We start from the raw sequence: 25,996 nt of genomic DNA, 5'->3' as shown, positions 1-25,996 counted from the left end.
CCCAGTCCCCAGCAGCTTTTCCTTAGAAATGCTAATAGGATCTGCGTTGGAAATGAGATTAGAAGACTGAACTTGAACATTTTGTTTCAACTAAATGGATTAACTCGTGGGTTTGTACAGCCAAGCATCCACACTCCCCCTCAGCAGCAAAACCATGAAGTCGTTGTTCAGAAATGCTTCTTCCCTCTTCTTAAAGCTACTTAGTTTTCACAATGCTAATAAGCACTTGGGCTAAATCATTAACATTCCTCAAAGTTTTTTTGTTGGTTTTTTTTTTTTTTCTCTCAGCCTATGAGGAGGATAAAGGGTTTTGTTAGGGTTACAGTTAAATCAGAGGTGTTTGCGGCTCAGCTGGCCTTGTTCTATAACCGTTGCTTTTGGGAGCAAAACGAGCAGGGCTGGCTGCCTTGCACTAAGGTTTGAGTCCGGCTTACTGATGCCGAGCTTACTGCCTTGTATCAAATGAGCACGAAAAAAACGTGAGGAGACGAAGTGCTGCTGCTTTTGCCTTAGATCCCACAACGAACACCGCGATCTCCACGCTGCGTTTTACATTGGGGTTAAAAGACACACTCAAGGCATGGCTGAAGAGACTCGAGGAAAGAAAACAGCTCCTCCGCTGGAGAATGCGGGCATCGATCCCGCTACCTCTCGCATGCTAAGCGAGCGCTCTACCATTTGAGCTAATTCCCCCGTGCGCCACCTCCATCCTCTGCGCGTCCCCTCACAGCCTCACCCCGCCCCCCTTCCCCGCGCTTGTTGTCAGGCAGTTTGGCGCCCGTGCAGCGCCTCGGGGGGCGTGGCTCCGCACCCCGGCCAATGCCGAGGAGCGGGGGGCTAGGCTGAAGTGAGAGCGCCACCAGAGGCCCCTCCCGCCGAGGCCGCCTGCCGGCTCCGAGCGCCTCGGCTCCGGATTGGACCGAAAGAGTTTATTATTTTTTAAGAGGCCTTCGCTCTTCCGATTGGGCAATGGAAACGCCTGTCACGGTGACGTTCCCCTGTTGCTAAGTCGGGAAGGTGGGAAGAGAAATGCGCCCTTCTCGTGCGCCGACTGGCTAGCAGGAAATCGACCGCCCACCCCCATCCCCTTTTAAGCCCATAGCAGCGTTCCGACTGTGTGACTGACAGCGAGGAAACTGCCAATGAGAGGCCGAACCGCGCGCACCGCCCAATAGCAAAGGCGCGGGGCGGTGCCGGGGCGGTATGATTGGCAGGCGGGGCGGAGGGAGAGGAGGGCTCGCAGGCGCTGATATGTCCGCCATCTTGGAGCGTCGGTGATGGTGGCGAGCGGTGGCTTTCCCGCCTGAGCGGAGGCAGCCCGGGGCCTGTGGCGGGGTGACGCTCTTGCCGAGGTACGTCGGGTACAGCGGCGCTGCGGCCTTCCTCCGGCGGAGCTCCGGAGGGCCGACGTCTCGCTCGGGGCCCTTCCGCGGCGGTGTGGGCCCGGCGCCTTCCCCCTCCGTGCGGTGGCTCGGGGCGCTCCTCGGGTGGCGCGGGGCCGGAGCCCGGAGTCTGGTGGGGCCGCGGGGCCCGGCGCGTGTCGGCGAGCTCCTCGCGCGCGGAGCCCTGAGCCCGGGCCGCGCTGGGCCGCGGGTGTGGGGTGCCGCCGGCATGGGCGCGGCGGGGAGGGCCCAGGGCCGCGGCCTCGGGCCCTTCGGTGGGGATCGGAGCTGCTGGGCGCCGTGGAGGGGCCGTGCTGGCTTGGAGCCGCCTTTGGGCGCCGAGCGCCGCCGGCTGGGGCGGAGCGGGGCGCGGCGCCGCGCGGTGCGGTGCGGTGCTCCCCGGGCAGGCTGAGTGCTGTGGGGATCCGTGTGCTGCTCCCCGCCGCCTGCAGTCACTTGTGTGGCTGCTGGTTACCAAACTTCTCTACTGTGTCTCGGTGATAAGCCAGCGTTACCTTACTGGCAGCTCGTTTTGCTTTTACTTTCCTACTTTTCTTCTTTAAAATCACTGCCACTGTATTCCTGTGAGGGTGCTGCTTTTTTTTTGTTGTTTTTTTTTTTGTTTTTTTTCCTTTCTTTTTCTTTTTTTAACTGTTATTCTTTTTTGTTAGAATTTTGCTGAGATTGTGGCAGTGTTGGTTTACCTGTTGCTAAATACACCTGGCAAAATCTAACTCTGAACCTGCTGCTTGTTTTTGTCTTGCTTTAATAGTTACAAACTTCTCTAAGCGTAAGGGGGAGTTGGTGTTACAGCCTTGTGACATAAGCGCAGGTGGAGCTGAGGTCAGGGGATTCTCTCCACCAATGTGACATAAGAAGCAGCAGCCTATGCAGAGCATCCCGAAGTTCTGAGCAGAGGAATACAGAAAGCGTAGGAGTGATGTAAAAGCCTTAGGAAATCTTCCTGGAGAGTGGTTGACTGCTTAAAAATGAAAGGTCGTATCACAGGTTGTGATACTTTTTATATAGACATTCAGTGGTAAGGAAGTAAAGGCACTCCTAGCTGTATAAGTCTGAGGGTGGATTTTTTTTTAAATGCTGAATGTTAGGCTGGTTTAAAACTTCCAGTTCATACATACTGCGTGTGTGAACTGCACAAATACCCAGCACCCTTCTTTTTGTTCTTTGTGAGCTGCTTAAATACCTTATTTCAGTGATCTAGCTGGAATACTGAAGTTTGATAAACTGCAACATGTTTTCAGCACGGCACATTTTCACGTGAGAGTCTGATTGCTCAGTTCTGTGTTACCTCTTTGTGCTCCGATTGGGAGGCATGGACTAACTGTAGCTTGCAGGAGTCTTTATTGTGCAAATCTAAAAGAACAATACAGAATTATGTTTCCAATATACAACTTGTTAATGAGACCCCATGCAGATGGGGTATGCAGTCAGCATGTTAAGTTCTGAGCAGTTTGTAATCTTAAGTACTTCTGCAAAGGCGCTGAAATGATGAGTTTCATCTATCTGTGATATTGCTTTAACACAGATAAGGTTTTATTTCCTTATTGTGGGAAATGCACATGCAGTATCAGATCCCACACTTCTGAGTTAGTAACGGAATTTATCTTCTAAGGAGACCTTGTTTTGGCCAGAAGACCTGCTGGAGGGTTCTGTTTGCAGCATAATTGAGGAAATCACTGTTTCACATACATTTGCAGTTTAGGAATTCAGTAATTCTTTAAGCAGGGTGTTGCATTATCACTTCTTTGCAAGCAAGTTAGATTGATACGTAAACTGCAGTGCTTGTTATGTTTCTGGATTCTCTTAAATATAAGCTGCTAATGTTCCATTATGGAATCAAGTATATTACATAGGTTGTGTGCATCTTTACAGTACTGCTTGCAAACTGCTCGCTGAGCTTCTGTTGATTTGGTGAAGTGAGGAAATCTGTTTCCTTCTGAACGCTTATTTCGTGCCCCTAGCAGAGATAATGCTGTAGATGGGATATCAACCGGAGTGGGTCAGCTGATGATCTCAGGGTGAAATTCAAGTAACTTGAATAGAAATTCCGCAGTGCTATAGCAGAAAATTCTGTGTGTAACGTTAATATGGTTAGAGAGTGAACTCTAGTGCTGTGGTTCAGCAGCTTTGCTTCTCTGCTCAGCTGAAGCTTGAAGTGCACATACTGTGCTGCGCTACACAGCTGGCTCCAAACAACCTTTATGTGACTGAGACCTTAGGGGAGCGACGCTTTGGGCTCTCTGGTGGGGTTCCCTTTCTCTCAACCGATGATGTCCTCTTTTGTCCAAGTGCTTGAAAGGCTTTGTAGTATTAATTTAGCTCTGCAGGTAGTTAAGCAGATCACTTTGTATTGCTGTATTGAAATATTTCATCTTCTAGCTTCAGTGTTGCTGCACTGAACACAGTATCTTTGTAGCAGTAGACTTGTGTGTTCATTTCTCACTGATAAGTGGGTTCATTGGTAGTTGTGATGGAACTACAGCTTCTGTGGGCAGAGGAGGTCCATTTCCACAGTAAGATAGGATGTCACAAGCGTAATGTGTGGCATCAAGTTCTGGCTGTCATAGTGGAGTTTTCATTTGTGACCCTCAAAGTTTCTCTATGCATTACATGGCAGGTTGAGGATGGTGTGTTTCTCAAAGTAGGCACTGCATCCGATTTCACACAGGAAAATACATCTGATAGCATTTCTCTAGAGCAAGACATGGAGCCATGATTTTTGGCAAAGGTTCCTACAGTAATAAAACACATAGGGATAGATCAAAAATAATATCTTGCTTGTCTCGACTGATTTCTTCTAGTAGGAGAAGAGCAAAGGACTCAAAGTAACGTAGTGATTGAGTTCAATTCTCATGTTCTAGGGTGGGAGGGAAGTCTGGAGGATGAACCAGAAAGTGCCGAGAGTGGACGAATGCTGAAAGCTTTGCATATCGTGTGTAAGCATTTTGGTGATGTGTCAATGTTCCGGCATCTGTTGTAGAAACCATATGCTACTAAGCAACTGAAGTAAAATGTTTTTCTACTCTTGGGTATTACATACAGCTCTATAGCTGGTTTGGGATGTTTTTCAGGAATCTAGATGGGCTTAATGGATCCGATCGGGATGACGCTGGGTGTAAGCTGCTAACAGCTTGCTTGTGGCCCTTCTGGAGCATTTTGGTAACAGTTCTTCACACTAAACTGGGAAGAAAAAAATCTTATTGATTTAAAAAAAAAAAATTATTATTATTATTATTATTTTTTTTAATCATAGATTTTGTCCTGAGCTGTGTTTATTTCATAACTTCCCTTTGGTGTTGAGAAGCATATATGGAGTGTGGGATGAAAAAAGTTCCTGCAGCATATCAACCCCCTCGGCTGTTGTTTCTTTTTGCTGTTTCCCCAGGATCATAGAATTGTTGTGGTTAGAAAAGACCTGTAAGATCATCTAGTCCAACAGTAGGTAGCCCCATGTGGTCCTTCCCTAATCCTGTTAAGCGGACCTATCAGTTCCTCTCCTGTGGGGCTTAAAAAGCCTGGAGCACTCAGTGACAGGATCTGTGCCACCTGTACCTGCAGCAGGAGGGAATACCTGAAGGACTTCAATATGCAGCTGTGTGGACTGTGAAGCTGTGGTATGTGATATGGCAGTGTATGTTGTCTCTGCCTCTGTAACTGAGCAGACTGAAAATATCCTCTTGACAATGCTGGGAATCTGTTGTTACACAGGAGCGAGGGACTGAGTGAAAGACTGGAGTTATTTGGGGTATGTTGGCAAAGTGGGTAAAGAGAGAATGTATGAGATGGATAAGGAGGATTTGATTAAGATTGAACTATGGTATGAAGGGCAGCAGATTTTAATTTAAAAACAAAAAAGCTACATGTACACGAAAGCAGAAACTGCCTGATGCTGAGACCTGCGGGTTGGTTTCCTTGGAGAAACGCCTAAGAACTTTCGTATTTAATTTTGGATGAGGTGATTCCAAGCGTTCATATGTACACTGCTACACTTCTGTGGGGAGGTGGACTGTGTGGCCTCATGGTCTCTTTTCTGTGTCCACTTGGTCTTCTGGAGACTGGCTGCACCAAACGATACTCTGAAGCCTTTTTATGGAGACTCTGGTCCTGGTGAGGCTCTGTGGAAGGGCCGCCTGAATCCCTGAAGCTTGATAACAAAACCCAGTTGTGATTGAGAATGGAAACTTTCCAACCAGTGGTTATTTGTAACAAAGTTATTAAATGTGTTCCAGGCTATAGCAAATACTGTGTTAAAAGCATTCACCTTGTTAGCAGCTCTCAAGTGAATCCTAGGGGCTTTTATCCCTGCTGCACAGTGGTGCTGCCCTCACCTTCAGTTTGAGCAGTGTGAGAGCAGAAAGCAGGGGAGCAGTGGATGTTCCTGGGGTCTGGCTTGCCACAGATCACTGTTATTTCGATGGTACTTGTGCTGTGAGAGGAGTATCAGCTGCTGCCTGCTCGGGGTGGATTTCTGCATCCTATACCAGAGTACTTACACGGTTAGCATTTCTGTGACACAAACTGAAAATAGAGGTCTTGATGCTTGGTTTACTGCTTTTGGCTTTTGTGTGTGTGTGTGTGTGTGTGTGTGTGTGTGTGTGTAAGTAGTGGAAGCAAACTCTTCCTAACTGGAATTTACAGTCGGATAAAAGGCAAGGCAAGGTCTTGGTGGAAAACAGCAACAAAAAGGCAGAATTCTCTTTCTTATGAAATGCTTTGTAATCTTACCTTTAGCATACGTGTAGGGCTGTCTTGGTGCTCCCTTCATAGTGATGAGGTAGTTCTTTAATCTGTCTTCTATTTAAAATGCTTAGCCTTTTGTTGCTGCCTTGACAGACTTGCCATGTAGCCTGCAATTAGCAAGCTAGCCCATCAGGAATACCTAGTGAATTACATTTGTTTGACAAGTTCAGCTGCTGGCACCAAACATCTTGGGAAGGGGATGGAAATAAAGATGGAAAGCCTAGAGACAACACATGTGAAGCCGTAGCGGTGGCAGACTCGGTTCTGGGTAGGTGGGTTTCCTCTGAAGTTGTGACTTGCAGCTATAGCAAACTTGCTTTCATTTTGCTGCTGGCCTGGGTGCATTCCAGATGGAAATCTTTGACAACTGCCAAAGCACAGAGGTTGCATGCCTTACCTCCCATTGCCTGTCTTTGTACCCTTCTGGCTGACACAAAGGCTGAGTTTGGTGCTCCTCATGGTGCTGGCTGAGGGCTACCTGCACTTGGCTGAGGTTTTTCCTGCCTTGAGTGGCAGCTGTAGAAGTCGTACTGAACTGCATGTTGGCAGTGAGTTCTTCCTTTTGGCTGTGACAAGCCTGCGTTCATCGAAGGATCCTTGTTTGTGTGCTTGATGCCAACGATGGGCTTTTTGTTACTCGAAGCCACCTTTTGGCCTTTTAATGGTAAAAAGGTGCTGTGTGCTGAACGCTTGATTTATATGAAGTTTTTCTGAGTCTCCCTGAAATAAAGGAGGTGGTAAAGATGCGATTGCTGGAAGGTCTGCAGTTCTTAATGGTCAGCGTAAAACTAAACATGATGCTGTTTGTGTTGACTGTGGTGGTCAGTGTGCAGCTTTTATTTTAACAAGTGGTGCTTCAAAGAGGAGAGGTGGATGAGGATTTAAAGGCGAAGCAGCTAGAAACCTGGTAATTGATGAAAGATGCTGTAAGACCACTGCACTACTTGCTGGGCTCTGCAGCTTGTAAAAAGAGATAATAATTGCTGTCACAGCTGTGAGTTGATATTAGCATTTAGCACTTAGCTTTTATAAATATCTGGCAGCTAATTAAAACCCTACAATTCTTCCAACATTACTGAGTTCTTCCTGTTACTTTACCAGTGATGTTATGGGATCTCTTTGCTCATCTTAAAGGGACGTATTTTGCCATCAGACTCTGAGAGTCGTGCTGTGTCTGTGATTCTTCAGCTTTATTGTTTTGTCGATGAAGACTCTCCTAGAGTTGCAATCCAAGAATTTAATCCTGCTGTAATACCAGTACTAGGTGGCTGGGGGCTGAACTGAAAACATGGCTCTTTCTCAACCTATTGCATTGTTTGATTGCATTTATTTCTCAGTAGATGTGCCAGGTACTGTTTTTCTGCTTATTAACATGATGTTGATGGTGGATGGGAACAAATATTTTTCTTTTTCCTGGGGTGGTCTGTTCTATTGTGCTCTCCTGCTGTGCTTATACATCCAAAAAAGAGCCCTGACGTGGCTGGATGGAGTGCTGGCTCCTCCTGGCCTGGGTGCTTTGACTCCAAAATGCAACTCATAACTGTGTATCAATCTCTAACTCTCCAGTGACAGAATGGGAAATCTAATGGCCTGGATTGGAATTGTAGGGATAGGATATCAAAAGCAGACAGTTAAATAAAAAAAAGGAGTAAAAATCTGTACCTCTCTGTGGTTGTCTGTGAAAAAGGATTGGAAGTCTGAAAGTCCTCATAATGATCCAGTGCGAAGAACTGAAGCAGAGCTTTAGGAAGCTTTTGAAGACTGCTGAGAACACGAAGTAGGTCTTGCATTTCCCTTTGCAACTTTTGGCTTTTTCTTCAAACACAGGATATGCGTGGCATGTGGAAGAAGGGGGCGCGTTCTGTTCTGCAGCGTTGATTATTTTTTTTCTGATACTGCCCATCAAAATGGAAGAGCTACGTGGGGACAGGATGCATTTGCTTGAGGCAGCAAGCACACCTGTGTCTGGGCAGTCTGATCTAACTGCAGTAAGAGCACGGCGTGCTAAAACTCAGGTTCATGCAGTGGGGCAAGCAGGAAGGAGGGTAACTTGGTGGTCACTCGAAGCTCTGCAAGGTGCCTTCTCTGTGACTTCCATTATTTGCTGGTTTTCTAATTTCTCTTCTAGATCTTACATAAGCTTAATGGTTATGGTTTTGAGTGTGAGCAAAAGCGAGCAGGACTTGGTACAGTCTTCTCATTCAAGGCAGTTATTCTTAGGTTGGTAAGCTGAATCTCTCAGCTGCTGCTGTATTTTAATTTCCTTGCTTAACAGATACACTGGAGTAATTTTCTTACTTTTGTTGTGTTGATAAATGTGCAAATGGAGAAGCTGCAGTACCAAGCATAGAGAGGATCTAAGTTTTGGTACATGAAATCAAGATTAGGAATCCTTTTCCTCAAGTGTAAGTTGAAGTCAGGGATTTATTTTAACCCGCTTGAATTATAGATTAAAAGAAGAAATATCTTCACTTGTTCTATTCATGCTGTCAGAGCTGCACGCTCCGAATTGTGCCGTAGGGATTCCAGCCTTCAGCTTGAAGAGGAAAACATGTTTGTTTGTGATATGGTCATGCTAGCCTGATATGTCATGTTAGCCTGGGTTTGTGCACAGAGTGGGTTGATTAGTTCTGTCCTTACAGCATATGGTAGCACAGAAGTTCAAGATAAAACTTTTAGGGGCTCAGTCTTTGCTTTATGAGAAGGGCAGTCTTGCTTGACACTTGAAAATGTGCAGCTGTCAGAATTTATCTTAATGGTTCTCTAAGCCTTACTATGAGGAAAAGCAGGAACATATTGCCCGCAGTCTTTGTCAACTGGTGAAGTTCAGGTGGTCTGTAACGTGAGTGGAGAGGTCTGGGGAACCTTCAGTGACAGTGAAGAGTCAAACGAGAGGGAAGTACATGACAGCAAGTTTGGGTTTAATTTTTAGGGCGTTAACTTAAGTCCATTCTAATTCTGGTGGCAGCCAGAGCTGATGGGAGCTTCGAGAGGCAGAGCGGTGCCGGGCTCCCAGAGGCTGCTGCCAGCTTCCATTTCTGAACTGCAAATGTTACAAAGTATGCATTTTAACAAGACTGACATGTTGCACGCTAAGAAAACTTGTAGGACTTGCTTACGCTGCCGGTACAGAAGGGCACTCTTTGCTGACCTGGTTCGAAGTTACTGAAGCAAGCAGCTTTCTTCTACCTCTGTGTTTTCACGTACCTCGAAACTTGACTTGCATCCAACTTTCAAGGTCTAATCAGCAAGGTGAAAAGGAGGATGAACTTGTTTGTCTGAACAGTTAAAGGTTGTCCAGATAAAGCGGGTATGTTTACATTATGTACTGCAATGCCATGGAAGAAACATCCAAGCCAATTATGCATGGGCTTTTATATTTACAACGTGCCATGCCAAGTACTGACGTAGGGTCAGAAAGCTGTGTGGGCTGTTGTGCTCTGCTTCATGAGGGCAAGCTGAGTGTAGGTCTGAGTGGCTGTAGTGTAGCAAAGTGTCTGACACAGCTTTGTTGTTGTCTGTTAATGCTGCTTCTGCTGCTGCTTTACTATGAGAAGAAAGTTTCCTGTTGCCTGGTTCTGGTGAACACATTCTAACAAAGAGCCTTCTCATCCCTTCCGTGCTTGTTTTCAGCAGTGTCCCTGCTGGTTGGGGCAGCGCGAGGCAGAGGAGGTGAGACATTGACCCAGCACTAGTGCAGCCGTGGTGGTAAATATCATTGATTTTTATTTTTTTCTGTTGCCTTTCAAGTCTAATAACTGGGGATCATGAACACAAAAGCCCCCACGCTTGTTGAGAGCACCAACTGAAGCAGAAAGGAATAAATGCTTAAAGACTTCTGCTAGAATTCACGCATCTAACCTTAAAGCTGTCTCCTTAAGTTAGGGTTTTTTCCTTTAACATTCAAACAGGAAAAAAAAAACCTGTACAACCTCAACAGTAAATTAGCAGTACTGTTTTGTTTTCCATTTCTGGCGAAGCAGTGCAAGAGTCCAGGAGCTGTGTTGGGGATTGTCGTGCGGTTGGGAGAATACAACTGTTGCTGAATTGTCTTTTCAGCCATATGGATCTTACTCTTGTTGTCAACTGCAGAAAAACTTTCATGCTGCAATCTTGAAGCAACTGAAAGTCATATGATTTGAAACAGAGATGGAAGAGATGCATCCTGGTTTCCCTGTCTCTACCAGTGCGCTCCCTGTTCCTTGGCCACACAGGCCCTGCTGACTGGCAGACTCTTTGAGCTCCTTCAGCATGTGGATTTTGCAAAAAAAAAAAAAAAAACCAAAAAAAAACAAAACCAAACCCAAACCACAACCCTCTTTCCTTGTTTCTCACAGCAGCCTCATCTGTCATGTCGTAATGTGTGTTTTTGCTCTGAAGTGGCTTGCAGAGGTTGGTCAGGTGTGGTGTCAAGGAGAGACCATTCTGAGTGGGTAGTGTTGGGACTGCTGGCTTTAATGTGATTCTGGGGGAGGAAGAGATGTTCCTGATTAAATTCTGTAGTAAACTGCAGTATTCTGATGTTCTAGTGAGGACATATTTAGATTCTCTCATCCAGGTGTTTGGACGGATTTGTTAAAGGAGTGATGATGATACTGTTTAGTCTCTTAAATAATTTGGCACTGCTCTGTCTTGAGTATTAACATGTAATAGTTTCCTACTGCTGGATGGTAGCTTCACTGTGGAAGCTTTCTGGAAGCTTTCTAATAAACTACTGGAAAAAGAGGAAAAAATGTACTTGATATGTTGTACACTCACACTTAGGACATACTGGATACCCTCCGCCTCACTGTGCTGACATCCAAGGTTGGTCTCCATAAATGTTCAGCAACCTCAATGTTAGTGGATGTAGTTTCCTGCTGGTGGAGGAATTCGTTGATGCACCTTTGCTCCATCTGCACTTGCATGTCAGATGCCATTTTGTCACACTCTGCTGCCATCTGTCACACGGCAGCAAAATGTAATGGGAAGGTTCAACCTCTACTGCCACAGCACCATCTGCCTCTGATGTTCGGGGCCAACATCATGAAAGAGGAGTGTTACTTTTGGAGCAGCCCTCATTTTAAGGAAAGGAAGTGTGGGGTTTTTTCCCCCCCTCATGGGTATGCGTTTGAAAACCAGAAATGGCAACCAAGCAAACTTGGGTAAAGCAAAGAAAACACACTTGTTTACTTTTTCTGCTCTAGTAAGTCACTTGGCTCACAAGGAATTGGCAAATCTACTTGACATTTGGACCTGAAGATCTCAGGATGAAAAACATATTTGACCTTTGAAAGTATTATGGTCAATGTATTACGCTGACCTTCAGTTCATGTGTACGTTGGTTACTAAAATAGCCTTAGAGAAGGCTGTATTTAATGTTTGTTTATGTCAGGGCTTGGAATCTCTGTGCCATTGTGCATGAAATGGAAGAGTGGTGACTTCAGGTTCCAGCACTGTTGGGAGGTACTAAATAACGTGGTACTGCAAGCAAAACTTCTTGGGCCCAAAAGTGAATAAATAAAAAAGTACCAAGCAGAGCACATTCATTGGGTGATTGTAACTGAAATGTAAATGTTACTTTGAGTTCAGAAAGAATTCCAAGAATTCCTTCCAACCCAAACCATTCTCTGAATGTATTTTTCTTATGTATATTTAGGCTGGTAGAGTTGTTTCCTCCTTCAGCTCGTGTGTCTTATTTCCTGCAAAGCAACACTTTGTGTTCGTGCAGTTGCTGAACTACTGAACAGAGAGCCTGTTAACAACACTAAATTATAAAATGTCTTTTTTGTCGTTGTAGGAAGAAATCTGCTTCATCTAATTCAATCCTAATTCAGTCCTGCTAATCTGCTAATACTGTAGATTGAAAGATTTTTGCTGTTGCCAGGATACCCTGTAATGGGCAAGGAGCCTGAGAGAGTACAAATTCTGTTTTTTAACTTTTGTTAAAGCTTTTGTTTAACAGGTAAGAAACGTTGCTATTAAACTTCATCTATAGCGATACACTTAGCTTTGGCGTCTATGAAGCCTCAGATTAAATGTTAAGTTGTGCCTAAACACTTTCACTTTGTCCCTCATCTCCACGAAAGGCTTACTTACCAGATTCCAAGCTGCTCTTCCTTTTCTGCAGGTCAGGCTTTCCTTTCAGCCTTTTTTTCCCAACGACTTTATAGATGGCTGTTTTTAACTTTGTCTTTTAATCCGTCCTGCTGTTGCGCTACCTTTTGTTTTTGTTTTATTTCTCAGCCCCTGTTCCACCTCTTCCTTTCAGTCTCAGTTGACCCTTGAGGCTCATTCTATACACACTGTTGTGGTTATTCTATTTGTTTTACAGGGAGCATGTTTTAAAGTGTTTTGATTTTGTGCCAGGAAGTGTATCAGCTGCCCAGCCTCCCATTCTTTGAAGAGTTTCAAAGCAAATGTGTTCATGAATTGACATACATTAGGTACGAAAGATTTTTGGCACTATAGGTTCTTGTATTGGAGTACAGCAATGCTTCCTTCTGCAGCCAAACTTTTGGTATCAAACTGAATGCTTCAGAGTAAAATTGTCTTCTATGTAGGTAAGCATTATTTAGCTGTCTTGTTATAATATTGCTGAACCATCTGTTCTTCTCAGTACATAAATAACCCAATTTCCATTTTGAAAATAATTGGAAGAGTTGAAAATACTGAGAATCTAACTGAATTCCATGACCAATTAATACTTTAAATTTGTAAATATTTGGCTGCTGAAGTGAAGTTAGTAGAAAATTATTTTATTTTGTTTGGGTATGGGGAGGCCAGTGTCGATTTTGTAGTTATAGGTAACAAAAACTTACATTTATTAACAGTTATTAACCAGTGATTTGACACAGCGTAGGAGTCACCAAGGCTGCATGAGTTGCTTGGTGTAAAATTGCTCATGTAACTTGATTGTGAAGTGCAGATTTTTAGCCAGACAGTTATGACCGCAGGAGTGTGGAGCTATCAGTGTGGTTGAGTTAGCATGAACTATTCTGGAAGTTCTTCTAGACTTCATCATAGCAGCTGACTGCTGGGACATTCGGTCAGTAGATGTTTGTGTGCATGTGATGGGTGTGTATTATCTGTATTGTGTAAACACGTATTTGTAGCTCTGATCTAGATGTAAGAGCAGCCAGTGGAAGCATGGAATGGTAAGTGTGAAAGAGATGTCACTTTTGTCTCAGTTTTCAGCTGCTCTACAACTGCGGCAGGCCCCTCCTTTGGAAGTGAAAAGGAGGTACTTACTGTCTAATATGTAGAGAATGGAAGTCGTCCTTCCTTATCAGATAATTTCCCTTCTCATTAGGAGCTGGAGACAGCTTTTTGAGTGTTAGGAAAATGACTGTTTTCGTACTGTTTTCAAACATGGTTTTTCTTCTAGTCAAGAAAAGACTGCCACGTCATATACCCCTAGGTGTGTAGTTAACACAGCTAGCAGCTGGAATCTGGACTGGCTGGAATCAATTGTATCCATAGTATATTGCTGTAGAATAGTTAATGCACATAATGAGTTTGCTTTCTATTGTGTTCCCAAACACACTTCAGCTACGCAGGAATTGTTGATAGTATGTGGGAGAAGCGATGTGTTGTTTTGGCATGTAAGTGAAATTCTACCTGGTGAGTATTTCTAACACTGAACTGTCACTGGGTTACCTGCAGGGAGCATTCCCCTGCAGTTCCTGTACCTTACAGCTCAACAGTGGTAAGAACTTACTCGTGTGATTTCACCTGCCTTTAAGAAATATAGAAACTGTCTCACAAAAACACTGCTGTATTATTGCTTTTATTTCAATCTGTGATTGCTAGGTGTGATGCAGTACAGGTGAATCTAGGATTTGGAACAGCAGTTGATGTCTTAGCAGTTTAAGAAGTAGCCACTAGAGTGTATTCTCTGTCAATGTTCATGACTGCTCTTTCTGTCTCTCTCTGAAATTTTTTCAGAGATGTACTTTAGTTTTACCTTGAACAGATGGTGAATTTCCAGTATCAAAGGAAGGGCTTTATGAATGCTCGTGTAGTACCTGATTAACGTTCATTGCTTTGGGCAGAAATGAGGTGGAAACTAATGAAGTGCAGTTAACCAGTTGGTATCTTGGTGAGCTGGCAGGACATGCTTAGCATTTTAAAGAAGCCACTTAGTGTTAAAGGTCTTTGAAATGTTGCTAAATTCTCATAGTGTTACCATTAAAAGATGCTATTTCTTTCATTACTTCCCCCCGAGCCCTGCTCACCTGTTTGGTTTTTGGAAGACAGCTCACTGTTAGCACTGGAAATGCTTTATAGAAGTTCTGAGGAATAAGTCTTGCCTCAGTAACGTTGGTGGTGCCAAGGACTACGTTTGTGGCTCCTGTCCTTGCGTCCAGTGATGGAGTTGCCTTTTGTGAGCTGCTGCCTGAGAGTGGGAAAATCCTGTTTTATTGAAATATCCCACTTAACTTAAGATGTGTTTGATCATAGGAAAGTTTTTTGGTGCACAAGTAACTGATTTTTCTCTGTGTTCTTGAACTCCATATGAAGAAGATGGTGTTGTGTGAAGAAGTTGTGTTCTCAGTTTGGTACTTGGCAACACAACCCTTATTACTCTGTAGCATTTCGTAGGGTCACAAAACACTGCAGAAGCTTCAGCTCGACACCAATGCACTTGAAAATTCTCATGTTAACTGCTTATTGCTGTAAAAATGTGTGAAGTTCTTGATGGAAGCTCTGGGTATCTGCTTTTTACACATTCAGATGTCAAGTAAAACATCATACCCGAAACAGCTTTTAGCTGAATGCCTGAAGTCCTTTTAGTCTAGTTTCTGTGCTGGTTCAGACGGCCTCATCTGCTTGTAGGTACCACAGGTATGAGCTGCCAAGCTGGAGGTAACTCCTGGTTAAAGATTCACCTGCATATGATACATAGAAGTCCAGAAATGAAACGAGCAGATCACCTAAATAGTCTTTACAAAACGCACTTCTTTAAGAGATTCGAGGCAGGAGACAGTCCCCAGAATTACCCTTGTAGGGGCATATCTGCCTAGAATTTGTGTTCATTTTGTGGACTGAGGGCAGAAAGATGTCTGCCTTCGGGAAACCTGTTTGACTGCTACATCTACTGGAAACTATGGAGAAACTTGTTACATCCACAGATTTTGTTCTGGTGGAGAGCTCAGCTGAGCGTTTGGCCTCTGGAGGCACCCACAGTCCAGTTCCTGTTAAACGAAACGCACCGTGGTGTTTTCAGCTGTCGTGGACAAAAGATGTAAAGGGTTTGGGGAAGGAGCATTTGTAAGCTTTATTTCCTCTCACTTAAGAATTTCAGTTACCTGTGGCTTAGAAGAGTGATGAATTTCATCAGTTTATTGAAGGGCTTTCTTTTGTTACAGATTTTAAGTCAGGTACTAACTGTCTGGAATGCTATTCCATGATTCATTTAGAGAAGAATCTGTCACAGTATTAACTGCAGGAAAAAGTCGGGTTTTGTTTTTTTGTTTGTTTATTCTTTGTCACAAATGCTGCATAGTATCTTTGATTGTTATAATTTGTATCAAGGTGGTGTGAATTATCTGAGGAAATACTTAAATAAATTGGAAGTTTGTTAGCCTTGCTTGCTGGGAGCTTTCAGAGACAGTGGGAAGCTGACTAAATGTTATGGGAGAAGTACCTGCAATCATTTTGCCATCTCTAATACAGTTTTTCTTCTGTGTCTGGGAGTTTTAAGTGCTGTCCCATATTACCTAAAGCATGGTTAACATTTGGCAATCTTTTCCATCTGTTGTTGAATCAACATTGTGATTTTGCTGCTGGCATCAGAGCTGAAGTTGAGTAATAGAACGCACCTGACCTTTGGAGCTGATCATTAATTAGCAGATAGTGAAATGTGGTGAGAAGCACAGCTGGAAAGTGCCTCCTCCTGATTAGGGGACATACATTCTAATTCTTTGCCTCTCTTAATCACACTGAAGTTTGAAAAAGCATGAAAATAACTGAGACTTGGTGAGGTTTGGGGGAGAGGGTGGAAAAGCAGGCTATGGGAAGAACAAACTTGGTTTTGTAACTTCCATTTGGAACTGTGACAGGCTGTTCTTAGGGGATCATCAGTGCTAACGCCTGTAGAAAATGATCTTCGGGGTTCCTGGAATTCCTCACTTGCACATTTTATGGTGTTTATTTTTCCTTATTCCAAAGGACCTGGGCTGCTGTTGAAAAGTGATGGAATAATCTCCGGCTGGCACCTGACATGCTGGGGGAGCATCCCTAAAAGAGCTTGCCTGGGAGACAGTTTGGGAAATAACGCAGTGACATGTTTGCAGTAGTATGCCTCTTTTTTTGTTGTTGCTGTTCTCTATTGTTGAATTTCTCTTGAAATGAGTAACTGAAAAATGCTTTGAAGCTACTGAAATGAGCTTTAATCACTGCAGAGGGATTTCTGTCTGGAATTAGCATTGGTTGGTAGTGGTTACTTGCAAAGATGCTACTTTCACTAAATGGGGCAAGGGGAGGGATTTGATCTACTTATTAGAGGCTTAAGGAAGAAAATATTCTGTGCCTTTAATAATGCACTAGTTTAATTGCTCCCAGCGAGTCTGTGTGTAGCCTAAATAATCATAAGCCAATGTTTTTAATAACTTAGTGTAATTTGATTTAAGCTGATGTGAAATCAAGTGCTTTTGACATCTGCTTGTAAGATGTATTTTCTTCTGAAATTATTAGTATTTTTTATCCACCTAATCACAGCATGGACTCTCAAATGATTGTAATACCGATACTGCAATTAAAACTATCTGTACTTTTTCTTGAATGATTATTTTTTTTTTTACTCCTGTAAGTTAGAACAGGAAGCTGTGTAATCTGGGGCAGTTAGTTGTGCTTAAAACTCCTGACAAAATCCTAAGCAAAGTAAGGCGGTAAGAAGTGATCAGCACGTAATTAACACAACAAGGGAAACCTTAAAAGCAATTGAAACGTGGCTGCAGTGAGTATACCAGGCTTATTCTAATCTTTAAGCTAAGTATTGGAGGTCTTGCTAATGAGGTTTTGCTAGATGCACAGATTTCTCAGCACTTCAGTGGCTGAGGTGACAAAATTTGACACCTTGTTGTTTGAGCAGCTGTGGTAGGCATGCTGAATCCATTTAAATGTAAGAAATAAACGCTTAATGCTGTCTGAATAGAACAGTTCATATAGAAGAGACTTTCAGAAGATGATCTATTCCAACTACCTGACCACTTCAGGGCTAACCAAAGGGTTAAAGAAATGAGGGCATGGTCCAAATGCCTCTTGAAGGCTGACAGACACAGGGCATCCAGCTTCCCTATTCCAGTGTTTCAACACTCCCATGGTAATGAATTTGTTCATAATGTCCATTTTGAACAATATTTCCAGAAGGATGCTGTGAGGGATGCTATCAAAGGCCCTATTAAAATCCAGACTGATGTCCACTGCCTTCCTTTCATCCCCCAAGTGGACCTTAGCGTAAAATGTGATCAAAGTAGTAAGGCAAGACTTTTTCTTCATTAACTCGTGTTGACTGTGCCAGATCATAGCTTTATTCTTCAGCTGACCTTCAGTTGCCACAAGAGCGATCATCTCTGAGGCTTCTGCAGGTGCTGAGGTTAGACTAACAAGGCAGCAGTTCATTGGAACTTCTCTCATGCCCCTTTTTGCAGGTGGGTCTAATGCTGGCTAGCTTCCAGTCAGCAGAGACCCCCAAAGCCTTTGGTAGATTGTTGAGAAGGGTCCATTCACAGCGCTTGTTTAAATCCCTCTGGGTGAATCCTGTCAGGCCCTGTGGACTTATGTTGAGCTGATACATTGGTCCCTTGAAATTTGAGTGACCACAGATGGAAAGTTGCTGCTTCCCTAATTACAGTCTTCTGATTCTGAGAACTGGGTTGCCTGAGATCTATGGTTATTGAAGACTGAGCTCTAAAAGGCATTAAATTCTCTGTCCTTTCCTCAGCCTTCCTTGTTAGATGGCTGTCTGTCTACCCTTTAGTTTATGTAAGAATTAAGTATTTGTTTTAAATGTTGTAGGTTATCATAAGAGTTTATATGCCAAAGGCATGGCTTGATTGCTGTAGATAAACTTGCACCTTCTTCATTTAAAACTGCAGCTTGTAAAAGTGCTTTTGCTCAAATAATACTGCTTACCTGTGTTTTCTGCAGTAGCCTCATGTCCACACAGCTAACACTGTCACTTATTTTCACCATTAATTATTAAACCTTCACACTTGGAAGACAGTTACTAAAGGAGCAAAGAGAGGTTTTGCTTTTCTCTGAGTATTGCTTAAAACCATGCTGCTTCCAGCTGTAGGGAAAAAGCTGTTCTTACTGATCTCTAGCATGTCTTTCAATCCATCTGCTCAAGTTCTGCATTCATACAGGGCTAGTTGATGCTGTCTTGCAACTGCTTTGCAAGTTGTCTTAGAGAAACAAAATTAGCAGGAAGGTGTTCACAGCCTTTCTGTAAGGAAAGCTTAAATTGCTCATGCCTTTATTAGTCTTTCGTAGTGCTTACTTGGGGACGCTGTCCTTTCAGGCATCTGCATAAGAGATTTTACTGTCCCTTGTTCTCCCCTTCTTGTTTCAAGTTTGTGGAAAGGAGGTGCAGTGAAACAGTAGGCTTTGCCCTGACATTAGCTCCAGTGCTTTTGGTTATAATTCTCGTACCTGCGGAGGTATTCTTTTCAGTGACAGAGGTGGCACGATAGTATGCTTATGCTTTGCCCAGATCTAGTCATTGCTGAGCAGGTAGTTCTGAGTTTGGGAATTGGGTTGTTGATCAGAAACAGTGGCAAGAGCAAATGTAAGTAAAAAACCCCAGAGCTGGCTAACTTCCAGCATTCAAATACTAGCAAGCTGAAGGTGTGAAACTTGCTACAGAACATTCTGTCTTCTTTAATCAAGTATGACTTAGTAGCTCTGTGATGGTCTTTTAGCATCTGCTGCCGTGCATTGTTCAAGTTCTAGAACATTTCTATGTGTGCAGATGCCTTTGGGATTAGAAGCTATGAGGTAGTACTGTGAATTGTTTCTGCTAATAGTGCTTAAATACACGTGTGAAACTAATGTTTGGTATGTTCTTTTTATCCAGACCAGCATGTTTTGGAAATTTGATCTCCATTCGTCATCCCACATAGATACACTTCTAGAGAGAGAAGATGTAACACTGAAGGAGTTGATGGATGAGGAGGACGTCCTGCAGGAGTGCAAGGCTCAGAATCGCAAACTTATCGAGTTTCTGTTGAAGTCAGAATGCTTGGAAGACTTGGTTTCATTCATTATCGAAGAACCACCTCAAGACATGGATGAAAAAATACGATACAAGTAGGAGAACTTCTAAGGGGTTGAGGGACTTGGGGATGTAGAAAGAGAGGTGACATACTTCAGTGTTAATCTGGTAGTATGTTTGCATTTCTGCTTGCTGTCCTTTAGTACAACGCTGTTAAACTTTGAGCTTGTTTTCAAGAGGCTTGTAGAACTTTTATGTAAAAAGTTCTGACATTTGCATGCTTTCTGAGCAGGAACCCCTCAAAGAAATGCTAAATAAAATAATCAGAATTTAGATGAAAAATCTTTCTTTTCTTAATGTGATGCAAGGTACTCGAGTGAATCTGCATTTGCTTAATTTAGTTAGGTGCTTAGCCTTGTTTTATTAATGATTAGTAAGCAGTTTTGGGGATGCGTTTTAGAAAGTCTGTAGCACTCCTTGGAAGAATATACTGACCATCTAATTGCTGGTGTTTTCCTTTGCAGAGCTAGAACTGTTAGAACTGAGTATGGCCATGACTCTTGCTAGTTTGTTGGGAATGTTCAAACTCAGCACTCAAGCTGGCAATTTGTATAAAGGCACTTCTACCAATTCTGCCTCTTTTAGGGCTGTCTGCGTAGAAAGCTTGCCTTTCTTAAAACAGAAGGCAAAATTTAATGTGAAATAGAGTGCTCTCTTAGTTGCAGCTCTTCTCTTTCTGACAAACCAAACCTCCTGCATTTCTAGCTGACTTTGAAACAGCAGTACCTTATGCTTATAAGCTTTAAATTCCTGGTGCTGTCATAACTATCTTTGGTGTGAGTGAAGGCCAGAAGTGCACTACTCAGGACCTGAGTAATTAAGCTAAGAGACCACCAAAGCAATAATTTCCTGTATTTGATAGTATTAACTAGTTTTGCAGGCTTTATCAGACTTTGGGTAGAGGTAGTGAGCCTCTACAGTTGCAATAGGTATAGAGATATTAATCCTGAAACTATTTGCTTTGATTTCTATAATGTAAGCCTTGTTAGAAAGGGGCAAACCCATTGCTTCCTCCCAGGTATCTTTCCCCACTTCCCTGGTGCTGTCCTGTTGCAACTGGAGGTCACAGTAGTCCATTTTCTAAATGAAAGAACACAGGCTGTAGCTGAATGTACAGCTTTATCACCTTGCAGTCGTTTGCTTTTTGTAATTAGTGCAGAGCTATCATGCTTGAAAGATTCTTCTTGTTAGAAGCCCCATTAGGTTCTGATTGGATATGTATTTTTTTGAAGTATGAATGACTAAGATTGTATGCACACTTCTTTTCTTTTTTTGCAGATATCCAAACATATCCTGTGAGCTGCTCACTTCAGATGTCTCACAGATCAATGATAGGCTGGGAGAAGAAGAATCCTTACTTACGAAACTGTACAGCTTCCTCTTAAATGAATCTCCTCTAAACCCTTTACTTGCCAGTTTCTTCAGCAAGGTGCTAAGTATTCTCATAAGCAGAAAACCAGAACAGGTAAATGATTAAAAGCTCTCCAGTTTAACAGCTTTGGATTTGCCTGAGCTGTTTGGGCGAGTGAACTGCCTTTGTGTGTTTGCCTTTTAGCTTATGTCAGTATTTGCATGGTGATGTTAGTATTAAATTGCTGTGCTGTTGGAGTCATGGGTAAATGAATACAGTCAGTGGGGAGCAAAGAACTGTCATAGAAAAGGGTGAGAGACATTTGAGTCCTCGTTCAGAAGCGCAGTACTTGTGTGTTCATGCTGCCCTGCATTAACAGCTGGCATGTCTGGCTGTGCTACCTGAGCAAGGTAAGTTTGTGACTGCCTGCTGTGCTTTTGTTTCAGTAATTTCTGTATTTGCTTGAAAGCATATTACATTGAGGTTTTGCTGTGTCCCACTTCGCTTCCTGAGCCAGGTGTGGGGGAACCTCATACCAAAAAAGCTGGTTTTGAAAGGAGGCTCCATGTGTGCACACAGATGGATCTGTTTTGTGCCACTCTGTATGTGTGGCTTTTTATCTTGTACTACTGGCTTTAAGAGGTGGAAGCATTTAAGAAGTTATTATTTCTTTAGCAAGTGAGAGGAACTAAAACTGGTTAGTGTAACTTATGTAAAATACAGGTAAGCAAATGTAAGCTTCTTCCTTGTTCATTTCTAGATTGTGGACTTTTTAAAGAAGAAACATGATTTTGTAGACCTTGTTATTAAGCACATAGGGACCTCTGCTATCATGGACTTGCTGCTCAGGCTACTGACTTGCATAGAGCCTCCACAGCCCAGGCAAGAAGTGTTGAATGTGAGTAAAACTTGCAGTTTTTGTCTGAATTCTGAACTGTCAAAAAAAAACTTTATAACCTGTTTAGACTGTTTATACCATTCTTGACCCATAATACCCTGCTAGGCATTTTGGGAAGAGATTATAAGAGTTGTGGGTTTTTGTTTGTTTTTTACATGTGTTCATGAACTCTTAATTTTGCTTCTGCCCTTTTTCTCTGAAGTGCTGTTAATCCTTGTTTAGAAATATCAACAGCATGACTCAGGGCACTTTTCAAGCTACCTTTTAATTCCCTCAATTAAATTCATTCACTTGGACAACGTTCTTACCAATGTCCACAAATGCTTTTACAGTGGCTAAATGAAGAGAGGATTATCCAGCGGCTTGTAGAAATTGTACATCCATCTCAAGATGAAGATGTAAGTATTGGTCTGATGTTCTTTTTGATTGCTGTGCAGTAGTGTTAGAACTCTTCTAGTTGGACTGTTTTCTGCTTGTTTATTTTCAGCAAGCTAATTCCAGTAATTAATGGTGTAGTAGTTTGTGCTTGGGAAAGGCTTGCTTTTCTTCCCTCTTTCTTTGGGATTTGCAGAGTGTATTGGAGCCGGGTCAAAGCACAGTGTAGACTAAATGTTATTTTGAGTGTTCAGCTCTAACGTTCTGCCTTTTTAATACTGCAAATACTTTCAATACCAAAAGCTTTTTGTCTTGTTAAGATTTAGATATGGCATAGTACAGTTGTCTAAAGTGTTTTGTGGTAGAAAAGACTGTCAATTTTGCGGGTTGTTTTAATGAGGAATTCTACTGCTCCACGTTATTAATCTACTGATGCTATGTTTTTCTGTTCCAGAGACATTCAAATGCATCGCAGTCACTCTGTGAAATTATTCGTTTAAGCAGAGATCAGATGTTACAAGTGCAGAACAGCTCAGAACCAGATCCCCTGCTTGCAAGTCTAGAGAAGTGAGCTGGTTTGCCCAATTTCTGATATATTTTTTTCCAGTTAATCAGAGCAGCATTTAACATTTGTCCTTTAAAAGCTTTAGAACTGCAGTCTCCGCTTTCCTGATAAGTTCTCCAGACTGCCTGTTATTATCTGTGTAATTTAAGATGGCTTTGCAAATAAGCACAGCTTACCTGGATGAATTCCCTGATGGCTTCTCTTAACATTTTGTCCCATTCTTTTACCTTGCTTCTGACTAAGGAATGTTAGACTAAAATATTTCCTGCTCTGTCAAAGTTGATGGGATCAGACATATAGAGGTCAGCTTGATACAGTGCAGAATGTGCATTGGGAACTTGGGCTTCAATCTGTTATTTTAAGTTAATCTAAGTGTTTGATTGTACTTGAAGATTTTTGTCTATCACCTTCCTTGTTTTGCTGGTTCTAGGGTTAGGTTTGTGGCTCTGTGACATGGTGAGTTGGTCTTTTGGTCTGACTGCAAACTATCCTTTTCTATCATATTGATTGTCAGATTCAAAACCAAACGAGATCAGGAGTAGTAGGGAAATCTTACTGCAGTGGTGATGATGGAGGTGACTGTGGTAACAAACCTGGTAGCTTGAAATAATACTTTTACTTTATCCCGTTAGTTAATTTGACAGGAGCAAACAGTAACTAGTTCTCTGTGATAACTGTGTCATAAAGAACTGTTGTGTCTGATGGCAGTGCTTTGTTTTCAGACGAGAAATCATTGAGCAGCTGCTGTCTAATATTTTTCATAAAGAAAAAAATGAATCTGCAATAGTCAGTGCAATCCAAATATTACTGACCTTGCTTGAGACAAGACGACAGACGTAAGTGTTCTTATTACTTATGCCTGCTTACTTTAACTCAACTGCTGACATGCCTTCTGTGTCCTTGACTGAAATGTTTTAGTGGTCCATCACAGCTGAAGTGAAACAAAGGAGCCATGTGTAATAATGCCAGTATCGATCAGTTCCCCCAATGACTGATTTTTCTGCAGGTTTTTTCTTGGAACTTGCCACTTGATGGATCAGACTCATTTCATTTCATCTTTTTTTCCCTAGAAACAGGAAGTAGAGCACCTATGTACAGTGTAGCAATTGGATATCAACTTCCCCCCCAAAAAAGTTAGGTGGAATTCTATCACAATTTCACTTCAAGAAACAAGTGAACAGAGGTTTGATTGTTTAATAGACAGGTGAAGCTCTTCCTCACAAAAGAGGGAATATAGCAGCTGTAATAGTCTATCACTAGCTGAAAACCATGCTGGACGTTTCAGATGTGATAAATGTAGGTACCTTAGGTCTAGTGTTTGGAAGAATCTTGCTCCACCATAAGTTTGTGCTTGATTTTATATTTTTAAGATGATGTTCCTGCTCTCCTCTTCATTCTGTTTATGTCTTCAAAATAGTGACACTCAAAATTATGCCTGAGTGTTGTTTTAGACCTAGTTTTGGCATTAATAATCAGACATGGCTTGTGTGCTTTAGATTTGAAGGCCATATAGAGATCTGTCCTCCAGGCATGAGCAATTCAACGTATTCTGTCAATAAAGGTGTTCTAGAAGCCATAAAAGCACGACTTTCATCCTTCCATGAACTCCTACTTGAGCCTCCAAAAGTAAGTGAAACATTACGTTGTCAAAGAATTTGAAGCAAGACTGTCACTGCATGATTGTATTTTAGTTGGGTTTCAAGAACAAAGCCCAGTTTGTCTGACAACTTTCAGGCAAGAGCCCAGGTTCCTTCCCTGCCTCTTGTGACCTTTTCTGTTCATTATATTTGTCTCTGAGCCAATATTTTTTGCTAATTGATACACTTTTCCAGCTTAAACTCAATTCAGCTGGCAAGTAGCCTTGAAGATTACTTCCTTCTGAAAGCAAGGAAATAAGAATTTCTTTTCTATTTTTGGCAGTCGGTACTGTTTTCAGCCCCATAAATCCTATCTGAATGGGAAACAAAGATTCTGGCTGCCTCAGTTGTTTGGAACTTGTGCAGGCCTCGTGTTGGCTGTGCAGAGTTCTTCTAGACTTGTGCAGGTCTAAGAGTAGACCAGCTCTATTGCGTGTACCACGCACTCCAAGCATACTAAATGCTGCTTTGTTCAACTGATTTTATTTTTTTTTTAATGATAAGCAACATATCCGTGTCATGCTGTTACTAAAGATAAATGCAACCAGCTGTATGAATAGATATTTTATCTATGGTTTTTTTTCCCCATACAATTATCACCAGTAGGATTTCAGCTGGAACGTGGTTTGGATCAGGGTGCTGCAGTCTGTATGAGAAATGGACCTGAGAATCAGAGTTAAAATGGCCATCTTATAAAAGATCAGATAAAAGGAACGAGTTGGGATGAGGATGATGGAAAAAAGGTAGTGGTAAAGACTGTTGTAGCCTAGAAGAGATGAGGCCTCAAACACTGAAGTGCAGAAGAGTTGAAAAATACATAGAAATTGTCTTGATTTAAAATATACAACATAGCAAGATACAGATCTATGTTGAATTAAAAGCAATGTATCTGAGTATTTTCCAGTGTTTGGAATGCTAAGCATTTAAATAAATCATCTAATGAAGTTATTAAGTCTGCTTTCTTTAAGCAGTGGTGAAATGAGCATCTTTTTATATCCGTGCCCTTAGATTTTGTGTTAAAGACTGGACCTAACGTGATCTCAGTCAGTTTTGACACAAGGGAGAAGCAGTATTTAGGCAAGAAATGAAGCTAGTTGTGGAAGGCAGTACATTTCATCATGCCCTGCTTCTCCAAGTGCTTTAATACAGAAAGAAAGACATCTTCATAACTTTGCCTTCCTCGTGGCATAGTTGTTGCTACTAGACTTTTCTCTTGGAGTAGTCAGTACTAGGTTTCTTTGGCTGATAATTAATTATGTGATAGCAGGTCTGATCTGGCAGCCAGCTAAAACTTTGGTGTAAAAGCTATGGCACATATTGTAAAATGAAGACCTGTTAGTGCGTGGAAGGAGTTGTTGCTGATGGAAGTAACTCATTAGGACACCGTGGATGGAGCCTGTTTTGCTTATGACGCTACAAGAATGCACCAAGAGAAACTTTTGAAATCATTTTCATGTACATGAAATCAGGGTTATTGAGGCATAATGTGTGCTTACAGACTGTCCCCCAGCTGTTTTCAAGTACTATAGTAGTGCAGACTGTAACTGAGTATGTGGATTAATGAGTGAGAAGTGTGAGTATTTCCTATTCCTTTTTGTGGAATGCATCTGTTCCAATATTCTGTAGCTACCAAGCAATTTTTAGTGTCTTTGGTTTTATGTTTTATGGGGCTGTTTTCCATTGCTCCTTGTCTATAGATAGAGTTGAAATAAACTTTTTTCAGGATTGAGAACTGCTTTCCTGCAATTTTTCTGCATAATAGTAATGAG

At 42.3% G+C, this 25,996-nt stretch overlaps 1 protein-coding gene and 1 non-coding gene across 11 annotated transcripts in view; one reads left to right on the top strand and one right to left on the bottom strand.

Moving 5' to 3' along the window:
- Positions 1-620: 620 nt before the first annotated feature.
- On the bottom strand, positions 621-693 carry TRNAA-AGC. Its single transcript has one exon. It is a non-coding gene; the product is annotated as a tRNA-Ala (tRNA).
- A 537-nt stretch (positions 694-1,230) lies between these two features.
- The window catches only part of PPP6R3 (protein phosphatase 6 regulatory subunit 3), a 51,191-nt gene continuing 26,425 nt past the window's right edge, over positions 1,231-25,996 (top strand). For 2 of the 10 annotated variants that reach the window (XM_042884615.1, XM_042884606.1), the window contains exons 1-11: positions 1,231-1,352; positions 11,923-12,087; positions 12,457-12,568; positions 16,296-16,422; positions 19,204-19,436; positions 20,680-20,866; positions 21,513-21,650; positions 21,983-22,048; positions 22,480-22,592; positions 23,313-23,426; positions 24,087-24,216. In XM_042884615.1, coding sequence (XP_042740549.1) covers positions 16,411-16,422; positions 19,204-19,436; positions 20,680-20,866; positions 21,513-21,650; positions 21,983-22,048; positions 22,480-22,592; positions 23,313-23,426; positions 24,087-24,216 — 993 coding nt within the window. In that variant the 5' untranslated portion in view covers positions 1,231-1,352; positions 11,923-12,087; positions 12,457-12,568; positions 16,296-16,410. Of the gene's footprint in view, positions 1,353-9,776; positions 9,852-11,922; positions 12,088-12,456; positions 12,569-16,014; positions 16,104-16,295; positions 16,423-19,203; positions 19,437-20,679; positions 20,867-21,512; positions 21,651-21,982; positions 22,049-22,479; positions 22,593-23,312; positions 23,427-24,086; positions 24,217-25,996 lie in introns of those variants that run through there. The other 8 variants (XM_042884607.1, XM_042884608.1, XM_042884609.1 and 5 more) reach the window with 8 other exon arrangements.

The sequence above is a fragment of the Lagopus leucura genome, unplaced genomic scaffold (assembly GCF_019238085.1).
Source record: "Lagopus leucura isolate 7727_CA_CO unplaced genomic scaffold, USGS_WTPT01 Super-Scaffold_100044, whole genome shotgun sequence".
NCBI classification, from domain to species: domain Eukaryota; kingdom Metazoa; phylum Chordata; class Aves; order Galliformes; family Phasianidae; genus Lagopus; species Lagopus leucura.
The sequence above is the reverse complement of the archived record's forward strand: the minus strand, read 5'-3'. Positions and strand labels throughout refer to the sequence as shown.